This window comes from Calliphora vicina, chromosome 2 (assembly GCF_958450345.1).
Source record: "Calliphora vicina chromosome 2, idCalVici1.1, whole genome shotgun sequence".
NCBI lineage: Eukaryota > Metazoa > Arthropoda > Insecta > Diptera > Calliphoridae > Calliphora > Calliphora vicina.
In genome coordinates, this window is record NC_088781.1 from 66,618,212 (window position 1) to 66,632,312 (window position 14,101).

General features: G+C 30.9%; 1 protein-coding gene across 3 annotated transcripts in view; it reads right to left on the reverse strand.

The window, feature by feature from the left end:
- capu (cappuccino) overlaps positions 1-14,101 on the reverse strand; it is a 253,224-nt gene that overhangs the window by 102,085 nt on the left and 137,038 nt on the right. For all 3 annotated transcript variants that reach the window (XM_065501681.1, XM_065501682.1, XM_065501683.1), the window contains exon 3: positions 4,614-5,447. In XM_065501681.1, coding sequence (XP_065357753.1) covers positions 4,614-5,447 — 834 coding nt within the window. The remainder of the gene's footprint in view (positions 1-4,613; positions 5,448-14,101) is intronic.

Here is a 14,101-nt window from a genome sequence, read left to right on the forward strand (position 1 = left end):
GCATATTACCGGATTTCTTTTTTGGGCCACACAATCTTGGAGCAGTCTAGTATATGCATATAGATGTACGAGTATTTGCTGTTGCTGCTATTTCCACTTCTTCTCCGTCATCATGCCGCCTGTTTAGATCTGAATGTGAGTATTTGTTAAAACGCTTTTGAGATTCTTTACAAAAATATTTGCATTGACTTGAAAACATTTTGAGAGACGAAAATGAAAATAAACCCATACAATTCTATAAAATTCTGTATTCGTGTGTTGAGCCTGCCCTCAGCAATTTTTCGAATCAAAGGTGTGGCAGAACACAAATTCATTCACCCACCCATTGTACGCAAACATTTATCTACAATCATTCATAATTAAATTTAGGTTGAGTTAAAACAACAACAAAGTTGGATAAACTGAAAATGAATTTTTCGTTGAGATTCAGATTTTCATATGATTATTTAATCATTTAATTAAGACGCCAGGAGTACAACTTATTGTGAATGAGTAACAAAAAATGCGTTGATGATCCTTTAAACTGGTTTAGTCTTGGTAATACAGCAAAAATAAAAAAATATTCACATACATATTTATTTTTTTCACAAATTCATTAACAGCTGATATTTATACATTTCAGGTAATATTAGACGTAATTTGCAATGAGTAAATGTTGGTTAAAAAGTAAGAACCGTTCAAAACATACTGTTCATGATAATTTTCCTTCATTATAGTTAAAATTCAATATTTTCAAATTCGAAATATAAGCTATGTTCAATAACTAAAAGTTGTTACTAGTTAGTAACAATTGTTACTGGAAAAGCGTTCATTAACTCAAAAACTTGCAAGTAGAGAAAAAATCAAGAGCGTATAAATTTTAAAGAGTGTTCTCTCGTTGCAAACTATTACAAGTTCTATTTTGAACTCGTAATAGTTAGCAGTTTATATTTCATATGTTTTGTGTTATTCTTTATTTATTTAAAATTTTATTTTTGTGGTGAAAAAATGTCAAAACAAAAGAATTTTCAATAAAATTGAAGAAAATGTGAGTATTTATACATTTTAAAAGAAACAAAATAAGAAAATTGTGTGTATAAAACAATTGTTACTGGAAAAGCGTTCATTTACTTTTTACTATTTTTGAGAATTTAAGAGAGTAATTTTGTAAATTTTAATTTTATTGTCTCGTTGCAAGTATTTACTGGGAAAGTAAATGAACAGACCTATAATGTGAAAAATTTAAGAATAATTTTGAGATTAGAAAAATATATTTTGGTTTATAAAATTGTAAGTCCTTCAAATATTTTAATGCATTCAGGATTTCGGTATCAAGCTTTTATTTCATATAACTTTTGATGGTATTCATTCTCGCGGCAGTTGTCGAAAGCAAAATGTGTTTCGTAATATAAATTTTCGAAAAATGTTTAAGAAGGTCGTGTTATATTACCGATGTTCCGACTTTAATAAGATATAGCTTAAACTCTTGCTAATTACAACATATTTTAAATGTTATTGTCACAATGATCTGTTAAAAAAACCGCACAAATTTAAAAATCGGTAAATTTTGGTTTCACTTACATATTATAACACAGATCAACAGAAAAAATGGCTTCACCAACTACTATATAGACACGATGCATCATGGTTCCCTAAGTACAAAAATGATAAAATTTTTGAATTCTGTGGATAATTTTTTTTTAAAAAAATTGTTTCTAAAATTTTTTTAGATGTTTCTCCACACAATTTATGATATTTCAAAAAGGGTTAACCGATATTATTGGAGTAAACTTAGAAAAGTTCAAATTTACATAACCTTTAATCTGGTTATATATTGCGTTTTAATCGGATCAGTAGTTTCGGAGTTATAATAACAAATTGAAGCAAAAAATATATTTTTTACGTGAAAATATCAAATTTTTGTGTTTAAACAAGTAAGGAAGTATGGTCGGTCAAGCCCGACCATATAATACCCTACACTAAGTAAAAGAGCAAAAACATTTTTCTTTTAAAATTTCAATAATTTATATTTTTGAGTGATTTTCGTAAGTGGGCCTTATATGGGAGCTATGACTAATTATGGACCGATCGTAACAAAATTTGGTGACATGAATTTTGTGTATATAAAACTTATTTGGAGCGGAATTTGTGGAGATACGTGTATAAATTAAACATTTATGACCGATAAAGTCCAATTTCGGGAGGACATTTGTATGGGGGCTAGGTGAAATAATTGACCGATTTCAGCCAGTTTCAATAGGCTTGGTCCTTAAGTCGAAAAAATAATATGTACCAAATTTCATCGAAATATCTTCAAAATTGCGACCTGTACTCTGCGCATAAGGTCTACATGGACAGCCAGCCAACCAGACGGACGGACGGACATCGTTTAATCGACTCAGAAAGTGATTCTAAGTCGATCGGTATACTTTAAGGTGTTAGACTAATATTTTTGGGCGTTACAAACATCTGCACAAACGCATCTGCAAAAATCGCTTGATTCCTTTCGAATTTATTCACAATTAAGTGAATTCGCTCATTTTCACGAAATTTTGCTGTTTTGTTTGATATACATAAAATTGAGTAGTTAATGTTCTTCTTTTATAAACATTTTCCCCAAATTTTCACATATATGTTGTGTTTTAATTGGCTCAGTAGTTTCGGATTTATAATAACAGATTGAAGCAAAAAAATATATTTTTTGTTTGAAAATATAAAATTATTTTGTTTTAAAAAAATTATGAAAAATTGAAAACGGCAGAAATTATTTTGATTTATTACTTTATCGCAATGCCATATAAAATAGGAATAAATTGAGATATCGATCATAAAAATCAATGGATTACTTTCTAATTTTTTCACAATTAAGTGAATTCGCTTATTTTCCGAAAATTGTATGTGCGTACAAGCGTGTATTTTGAGTGGACATTTTACATGTCGCACACCCAGTTCAAAAGTAACTGTTGGTATATCGTTGGTCAATTCACAAGGTCTCATATCAGCCTTATTGTCATAATGTCCTAATATATTAATCGACTCTTAGGCATTCGGCACAGGTGTCTTCTGGTTGGTTACGATTTGTTATTATAAATCCGAAACTACTCAGCCGATTACAACACAATATATATGTATATTTTTGTACATAGCATGGGGAAAATGTTTTTAAAATTCATTCAATCGAAAGAAGAACATTAACTACTCAATTGTATGTAACAGCAACATTTTTTAAAATGAGCGAATTCAATTAATTGTGATAAATTCGAAAAGGATCAATCGATTTTTATGATCGATATCTCATTTTGTTGCTATTATATGTGGGTATTAAACTTTTCTATATTTATTTTAATAATATCGGACTAACCCTTTTTGAGGTATCATAAATTATGTGGAGAAACGTCTAAAAAAATGCACAATTAAAAAAAAAAAAAACTTTTCCATAGAATTTAAAATTTGCACCACATTTGTACTACTGGAACCACAATACATCAAAATTTTGTAGGGGTTTAAAAAGCCTCTGCCTTGAGTTATTGCAAGTAGCCCTGCGAGCGGGTTCGGATGTTGATGTAATTTTGGCAAACTCAATCAATTTGGTAAGTTGCCACAACTCTTCCATAGTGTTACAATTTCAAAAAACGCATTTTTGATATAATATCGGAGTTCACAATAGTCTTGCATTATTGCAAATGCAAAATTGTACAGTAATTCAATTACAAAATACACACAAAAACCTATATAATTTTGCATTAGCAATAATGCAATAACATTCGCACTTAATAGTGAACTCCGCTAGTGTGTTTTTGTAAAAAATTCACAAAACAGTAAATTTTAATCAAAGACATTGTTTTCGAATGATCAATAACTTGGGCAATGGCCTAGTGCAGGTTGAAGGTCCTGCTGAGTGTATTACAAAACCGGGCTTAAAATACACCCTAAAATTTCCGAGATTTAGGCAAAAGTACTTTTTTTAATTTTTTTTTTATATTTTTCAACCTAATACTGATATAGAGCTTGGATTCTGAAATTTTGCAATTATGTTGTTAATAGTCTCAATACTCAGCCCATATACTCACAAATTGGGAGAGTATTTATGGGACTCACCCAGGAAAGTACACGCAGAGAAAAAATAGAATTGGGCATGGTTACTGTAACCATTTAAATAGTGTTGCAAGATTTTTAACTATATTATAGTCACAGTAACCATTTACATGTTTGTGGTAACCATAATATGGTTAATTTATGATTCACATGATTGTATCAACCATATATATGGTTACAGTAAACAAATATATGTTTGTGGCAACCATATTTATGATGAATAATTTTATCATAATATGTTGTTCTCAGATTATGATAAGCCTTAAGCCGAGAGCAACATAATATGATAAGTCCATCATCATATGAATGATTGTCACAAACATATATTTTTTACTGTAACCATACAATCATGTAAATGGTTACTGTGACCAAAATATAGTTAAAAAACTTTTAACAATATTGAAATGGTTACAGTAACCATGCCCAACTATATTTTTTCTCTGCGTGTATGACAACAATGAGTTATTTACTTTTCTATTTTCATAAATTCCTAAACCTAACAACATAATAAATTTCAATTAATAAATATTTCCACTTACCATTTGAATGCGTTGTTGTTTGGGCCTCAATGGAGGTTGGTGTTGGTGGTGCAGTTGCCACCAAACGTGATGATAAACTCGGCAATTCAATCTTTTTTGCCTTGGCAATATTAAACAGTTCATTGGTGCCGGTAATTGCATTGCAACATGTAATATTATCTTGCATCGGTGAACCAGGTGTGCCTGCAGCACCAACACCACCACTACCAATATTGGAGTTTGCATTGCCAGAGCCGCTGCCACTATTCCCACTCAGCACTTGTGCCAGTTTCTTGCCCAGATGCAAAGCCATTTGTTCATCAGGACTTTCGGTTTCTAATTCGGGGCTAGACTCGGAAGGCGGTGCCGTATCAGTGGGCAACAACACCAAATATGTAGTTTTAGCTATGGACAGCAGGGATAACTTGTCTGCTTGATGACGTCTTTGCAATTCGAATATAGCTCTGGCTGTTGTCGGCGACAAAATGCCCGAAGTGTCACCAGAAGTTATGCTAATATCACTAAGCGGTCTCTGTTGTTCCTTTACAGTGACAGCGGCTGCTGTTGCTCTTGTTATTAGTGTTGTGTTGGCCGTTAATTCTTTCAGGGAAGTTGGCAATTGTGTGGCTGATGTTGGTGTATAGAATGCTGTTCCAATGTGCGTTTGATTTCTATTTTGTTCATGTCCATCCACGGTCTCATCATCATCAATATCATCATCAATGTTAATATCATCGCCGTTGTTCTCGTCGTCCACATCGTCGTCATCGATTTCATCAGTTGTTGAGCATGGTTCGGCTGTTGAACCCACAGGCGCAGTTACGCTATTCGTACTTTGAGGGGGCGTTAGTGGGTCTGTAAAGAGTGAATCAGAACTAGATGACAAATCTCTAAGGACAACAATATCACAGTTATCATTATTAAACGAATAGTGCGGATGATGACCTCCTCCACCCATCATCATCATTGTCAGTGAAGTGGCCATTTGATGGTTTTGAAAATCGTCATCAAAGTCGTTGCTGTCACAAAATGTGTCCCTCAATATTGTATCTGTGCATTGCATTGCAATGCATTTTGCATATTATATGTTTGTTGTTGTTGTTGTTATTGTTGTTTATTATTGCATTTTCATTTACCAGAGATATTTGTTTAGTTTGTTTGTTTGTTTTTTGGTTTTATTTTTGTGAAGTAGAAGAATAATGTGTTTCAAAGAAGTGAAGTGCAATGTTTCAGAGAAGAAAATAGAGAAATTATTATAAAAAGAAAACAATTATTGCATTATGTTAGAAAGATAGAAAGGTTTTGTTTTGGTAGGACTTGTTGTGATGAATGTGGATTTTGTATAAAAGGGCTGGAAATATTGCAGGATCCATAGAGATGAAGTCACAGTGTGATCACGTTTTAAATAAAATTTTGATAAACTTTTGAATTTTGTATATGTGTTCCAGTTGATCTAAAACTGTAATCAAATTAGTGGTCGAAGATGTTGTTAAAGAAAACTAAAGTTCAAAAAAGTAAAAATGCAATCACAAATTTGTTTATTTAGTGCTCAAAGTGTCGCAAGTGGTTGTTTTGCTAATGATTAAGTTATTCCTTATTTTACTTTTTACAACTTTCAGAACCCACTTGCAAATGTCCTCTAACGGTCATTTTTTAAAAGGCATTCTAAAAGCACTGCATTGCACAGTGGTTTAGAAACTTTTTTTTGGAAAAAATACGGTATCTAGAGAACTATTGGAGATATTGTTACGAAATTTTACATGGTTAGAGCTGAGGTGTTTTCGATTTGATTTACATTTGTTCGGCTTTCTATCGCTTATGAGGGCCAGTGCATGGTCCCATGCTCTTATGATCCGTTATTATTTTTTAGTCATTACGTAATTTAGAAGTTTCAAAAAGTTTGGAAAATACTTAATTTGTTTGTTATCTTTTTAAGATTATCCCTAACTTCTGAATCTCAGCGCAGAGTAACTTTACATTTGCATAACCAAGGCAAATCGTTTGATGAGATCGGGGAATTAATGAATCGCAATCGTTTTACCATACAGACTATTGTAAATAGGTCAAAAAACAAACAAACTTTGAAAATGTAGTCGTCCTCGAAAATTAACTCAGAAAGAACGTGCTCAAATCGTACGAAAAGTAAGACTTGATCTAAAAATAACATCTTCCCAGGTTGGCGCAAAGATTAAACAAGATTTTGGCAAAGATGTACACCACAAAAATGTTCGGAGAACGTTGCCTGAAGCTGGTTATAACTCACGTGTGGCTAGATGCAAACCGTTAACATTTGCTAGTAATCAAAAAAAGGGAGTAGACTATGCCAAATAGTTTGAAAATATGCAATGCGATTTTTGGGATTAAGTACTGTTCACAGACGAAAGTAAATTTAATATTTTCTGAACTGATGGGCACACTAGGGTCTGACGAAAGCATAACACTGTATATGAAGGCAAAAATGTTTTACAAACAGTAAAGTATGGTGGAGGAATTGTTTTGGTATTGGGCTGAATGTCTTCTGCGGGTGTGGGAGAGGTCGTATTCATTGACCAGATAATGGATAAGACAGTTTACCTTAACATTTGAAGGAGAATGTCATAAAAAGCTCAGAGAAGCTAAACTTAACTAAATCATTTACCATCCAGCAAGACAACGGCTCATGTATTCCAGCCTATAATACGGCTCATGTCTTGCCACACCCCCTGTAGTCTCCAGACCTAAACCATTTGTAGGAGGGGTTGGAGTGAAGAATCCAAAAACGCCCAATTTCAAATAAGACTGAGCTTAAAACTGTTTTCATGGAAGAATGACATAACATAGGCGAAAATAGAACCAAAAAGTTAGTCCACTTCATGCCAAATAGACTTATTCAGTAAAAAAGACTGCCAACTTTTTTTTCAAAAGTATTCTTTAATATTTAACAAGTATTCTATAAAGAAAGTATCGTCGGTCAAGCCCGACCATATAATACCCTACACTAAGTAAATGAGCATATTATTTTTCTTTTAAAATTTCAAATATTTATTTTCTTGAATGATTTACGGAGGAGTGCTATGATGGGACCTATGACTAATTATGGACGGATCGCCTTGAAATTAGATCATGTCATTTATGTCTATATAAAAGTTATTTGTGTTTAATTTTATGTGTATACCAAAATTTTTAAGAGATTTATGCTTGGGCCGAAATAATTGCATGTACCAAATTTGATCGAAATAACTCAGAAAGTGATTCTAAGTCGATCGGTATACTTTAAGGTGGACGTTAGATTAATATTTATGGGCGTTACAAATATCTGCACAAACGCATTATACCCTCCCCACAATGGTGGTGTAGGGTATAAAAATGAAAAACAGAAAGTGAACATAATTTTGGCACAAAATAATATTAATGCTTTTACTACGGATTATATTATTTTAAATTAAGAATTTAGTTCAGTAAAACAGTACAATGTACACAAATATATGTATGTGGATAGAAAATTAGATTTATTTTTATATTTTATTAAAAACAAATTGAATGTGTCATTATTCGCTTGCAAATATGATGCCACATTTAACCACAGGAGTATGGTTTACAGGCTCAAAATATTAGTTTTTTATGTTACACAAATATGATATATTCATTCATGTTTATTGCTTTTTTATTTATTTGGTATTCTCCAAATTTTATAAATTAAATATTTTGCAATACACAAATTAAATTGTTTACTTTTGGGATCTAATGAAAACAAAATAAAATAAACATATCATATCATATTTTTACCCAGCAAATATTTAAATTACCAATTTTAAATATTTTTGTCATAAATAAAACTTGATAGAAACTTTATCTGCATCACAAATAGTTATTAAAGCAAATATTTATTAAATTATATATAAATTAAGTTAATACTAAGATATTAACTAAATACTAGATCTAAATGTTCGCTGGGTCCTACAAATATTGTGTTTAAAAAAATCATAAATAAAAATATTTATTAGTTTATTAGAGCTGCCCTTAAAAATAAATTAATTATGAGTTAAACATTTTGCCTTCATCTTAAACTTCATTATATATTTTCTATAGTACAAAACCAGCCTTCACCTGATCCACTCTTTTATAGAATTTGTAACGGCAATAGACATTTTTTAAAAATTCTCGCATTGCTCAAACATTTTACAATTGACATGATAAACTAATGTCATACTAAATACGTATGTATTTAGAGTGTCCGTCAGCATGTCTGTTAGAAGGATTGAAATAAATGTGAGTGTTGTTCATTAATTTTACATTTAATAAAACGAATGCAGTAAAACATTATTGCCCATGTGATATGAATAAATAATTATTCGAATGAACGACCGTTTTTATATCCACCATCAAAAAGATGAGTGGTATATTGATTTTGTCATTGCGTTTGTAACATATCGTAATATTGGTCGTATAACCAAAAAGTAAGTATATATATATTCTGCGTACTTATACCATACTAAAGCGATTAAGCCATCTCTATCCATCTGTTGAAGGTACGATAGGGTCTAGAGAGAAGGACGTGAGGGTATGACTTGTATTGAAAATGGGCAATATCCGTCCAGTAGAACCAGAGTTATGGATCAAAATGTACGATAACCTCCAGAAAAATTTAAAAAAAAAAATTATTTTTGAACATTTGTACAATATACATAAATGTATTCAACATATTGGTAATTTTAGCTATGACGAATCAAGTCAATTTCGGATACTCTGTTCTGAAATGAAGCGTATCCCAGAGAGAGCGTTCTGCATCGATCGAAACAAATAGTAGTCAGACGGGGCAAGGTTAGTATAGACCTTGGCGTGTGAATCAAAACTTCCCAATCACTTCTTTCTGAATAGTATTGCAGATAAAAAATACAATTATTTATGTTTAAAGGACATGCTTTGTTGAAAATTGTAAAAAGCATCTCATGATTTCTCCCAGTACCCATGCAAATAGGTCATAAATGCCTATAGAACAGATGTATCCATGCAAAAATATCCAGTCCTACTCCGAAAATCACTGAAATACCCAAAAATCTCTTATAAATATCTTTATCAGGTTAAAATTCGTCATAATCTCTTATAGATATCGCAATTAGTTTGAAATTCGCCATCATGAAGTCGGTCCATAATTTTTTTTAAAAAAACAAAAATAAAAAAAGCGCTTTTATTTACAACACAAACTGCGATATTGCTTGCCTGCAGATACACACAGAGTCTCTGGCGGGAATCGAAGCCACAACCCTCAGATTAATAGTACAGCACACTATCGACTGGTCTATCGGGGTACCCAATATTGGTAATAGCTCCCATATATATACCTCCGAAAAACTCAATAATCAACATACATAAACGTCTTATAAATATCGATATCGAACCAGAATTTCACACACTTCAGTTGTTTGTATGTAGATATCATACATGAAGATCAGGCTGAATAAGATACACTTCCGAGAATAACTATAAAAATCTAAATACCACACAAATTTTATGACGATTGCCTCTTAATATGTCATAGCTTCCATATAAGGCCCTTATACGGAACATGTCTGACTGTCTGTCAACTAGAGGTTTAGATTAAGAGGCACGAAAATTTCCCGATTCAACCACTAAAAATTTTACAAAATCCAATTACTTTACGAGAAAACCTTAAAAAACGAAATTTGTGGGCAAGTCCGAGAAACCGTCTACCAACAAAAAAAAATTTAAATGAATCAAACTTGGAATTCTTAATTGTAATATTAGACTAGATATGTATATTCTATTTTATATATATACAAAATGTATTTCGATGGTCATTCATACAAAAATGATTACCAAATCCAACACTAGCTCAGATATCTTAATATGTATTACACAAACAAATTTTAATTGTTTTAATGTGTTTTTATCATTACTTAAATGTTAACAAGATGGTTCGATTGACAGCTATATTTTTGACCATTCAATTTAAATACAAATTAGTTTTGAGTAATTTCACTTTGAATGGAATTTTTCGCAACTTCTCACGGAAAAGGAGATAATTTTCTAGCATCTGGATAATTTGTAACGAGCGTCACGTAACGTTTCTAATATAACTTATTTGCATGTTTTTTCATGCAAATAAGTTATATTAGAATTCTCTTCATTCCTCTTTCTTTTAGGAATAAGATTTTGTGTGCTTTATTATGCCAAATTCGCTAAAATTACGAATAAAAACTTCGCAAGAAATGGGAATTAAAAGGAAATTTCTTATGCCATTTGAAATTGCACTTAAATCTCACTATAGCGTATAGTATACGTTGGAAGTATCTTATTTGAAAAACCAAAAAATTTTCATATTTAAATATGAAAACGTGTACGAATGAAACGTTCGTCACGCAGGATTTGCCCATATGTTAAAAAGTTTTGGATCAAAATATATAAAAAACTTTGTTCGGACAACTATACATATTTTGATTCCGATAACATTTAAAAGCATGAATCTAGTAAGGTGAAATTTACCCCTAACAAATCTCAGTTATCAAGATAAATGTTGATGGTGGGTATATAAGATTCGTCACAGCCGAATATAACACTCTAAATTGTTTTTCTTTTGGCTGTTATAATTTTATATTATGATGGCAATTTTTATTGTGTGATTAAAAATATCCTCAATATAAATATTTTGTCAAATTTTATGGGGTTTAATGTCAATAAATTATTTATGTATATTTGCACATTGTATTTAATTTGAGGAAACATATTATGGATTATTGATTTTTAAATGCATATTTAAACAATTAAATGATTCGCTTTATACATGTTTATTAAAATAATTAATAGACATTTTTTTTATAAATATTTTGCTTTTTTTACGTTACGGGTATTAAATTGAAACCAATCATATAAAATTGTATCATTTATTTATTTCATATTAAAATCTCGTCCTCATATTTTTTTATATCTGTTTTCTAAAAGCCTATTTTTTATTTTAGTTCAAGTAATATTTATATAAAAGATTTATGCTAGAATTAGTCTGGCAACGCCATGGCAAGAAAGTAAAAATAAAACAAAGTGTGCGCTAAAATTTTATTAATTTACTAAATAATTTCGAGAAAAAAAAAACCATACTTGATTATATTGTATCCATTATTCACAAAGAACAATTGTATTTAAAATAAAAATAAAATTTCCACAGTATAAGTCCAAATAATACTCTTTTGTGCATAAGTAAACGTGTTGGTGTTCATAACCTAAAAATATTCATAGCAATCTCTGTGACTCTTAATGAAGAAAAATCAAGCGAGATCTGATATTAATAAAATGCCAAATACTTGTGGATACTGTAAAGCCGACTGTAAAAAAGCGGATTCTATTGTATGTGACTTTTGTACCACACATCAGCATTACAATTGCATTATAAAACACAACCCGGCAATGAATCAGTCCATGATCGACAGCATTCTAAAAACTAAGTCTGGGTTTATTTTTGGATGTGTAACTTGTGTAGAAAAATCTCCAATGAATCCATTTGCAAATAAATTTGAGACTCTGGAGAAACAGCTTAACGACCTCACCAATTTCATTAAAGATGGTATTACATCACAATTAAGTGAAATCAAAACCGATCTAGTCAAATCTTTAACCCATAACAAAAGTTTTGAGGAGGAGACTTTATCTAAGCTCAACAAGTTAGAGAAGGAAAACAACATTTTGATGAAGCAATTGAATCGCCCGGATATAATTGTATCTGGCCTACCATCAGAAGATGAAAAAACTAGGAACCTGTACGATGTTGCTTTAGCTATAGGGAAGGCCTGTAATGTTGTTCTTTCTGAATATGATGTAAACTTTTGTACATGGATACGAAGAAAATCGGCCGTATTGATAAAACTAAACAATGTGTTGAAAAGAGACACAATTATGAAGAACTATCGTCAAAACTATAATCTAAAACTTAATGAGGTTCTTAACACCGATTCCAGCAGCAGAGTTTTTCTAAATGATCATTATATTCCAGTAATTGCAAAAATTCATTACATTTGTCGCAAGAAAATTAAAAATAATGACATCAAACAGTACCGTGTTATATACTCTGATCCAATCAAAGTCAAATTGACTTATAAAAATGACAAGGTTGTTGATGTTAGTTCTATGGATATAATTAGTGGTGCTATGGATCAACAAAGCCTAGAATTTGGACCGGGAATTGTAGATGTTAACTGATCGGGTTTTGGAGAAATCGGAATTACATTGTTGATTTAGAATATTATTATATCGCACTTGATCAACAAGAGGGTATTAACTCAAAATTTTTAAAATTCCACTTTTTGCAAGAAATCATCTAACAACATCAATATCTATATACTGTAAAAATTTCAACGTATTCCGAATACTCTTTCATCTTGAAAACCACATTTGAGACTATTTTCGTGATAATGTAGTGACTACCTTTATATCAACAAAAAGGTATTATTTTGAGTTAATACAAAAGTTGAAACAGAAATGCGTCGTATATTTTCATAAAAAAGGTATTATTTTGATTTGAGCCTTTATTCAAGTTAAAAATAATCAAATTGTTTTATTTAAATTTGGTTGTATTTTGAGTTGATACAGTTTTGTTGATAAAATTTGTTTTACTTTATAATTTTAATTCGAAATGTGACTCTTTTTATGATAAAATTGTTCACATTTTTTTGAGTTGTGACCCTTTTCATGAAATAATTCAATCCTTCTTTAGTAATAACCATTTTCATGATATCGTGTTTATAATAAATTTACTTTAACATAAATACTTGCTGATAACGAAATCGATTGCTCATTGCAGTAATAATTAAAATATTTAAATATGTATAGAAAAATTATTGTATTTTATATTGTACGATCAAACAATAGTAAATTAAAATTTAAAATGACGTGTCCAAACGTACAACACTATTCTACGTCTTTGCCTTTAGAGGATATACATACTGATAATAGTTATAGCTCTGCAGATCCATTCAGCGATGATTCGAATGACGATTTCAATCCGTCGTTAGTAAGTCGAAGCAGTTCTTCGGACATAGAAATGCAGGAATTGGTTGATGGTAGAATAAAAAGTACTAATTACAAAGTACAAAACAAGAAACAAAAACGTCAACAAAACTTGCGAAACTCGGGATATTCATATACTTCGCTATCTAATCCTACACGAAAAATAAAAGAAAAGTGCTTGCGAACTGCTTGTAGAGAAAACTGCCGTTTTATGTGCAACGAAAAAATAACGGAATCTTCACGTTATCAAATATTTCAAAAATATTGGGATACAAGCAACTTACAAAGACAGAGGGAATTCATTTCTAGTCACATAAAACAGATAAGACCCAAATATAGATATTCAAGCACTCAAAATTACCGTAGTTTTAACAACGCCTTTTTCTTGGAAATGGACTCAAAACTTATCCGAGTATGCAAAACATTTTTTAAATCAACTCTCGATATAAATGATAGAGTTATTGCAACAGTAATTAAAAAAAGGAGCGAAGAAGGATTTGTGGAACCTGATTATC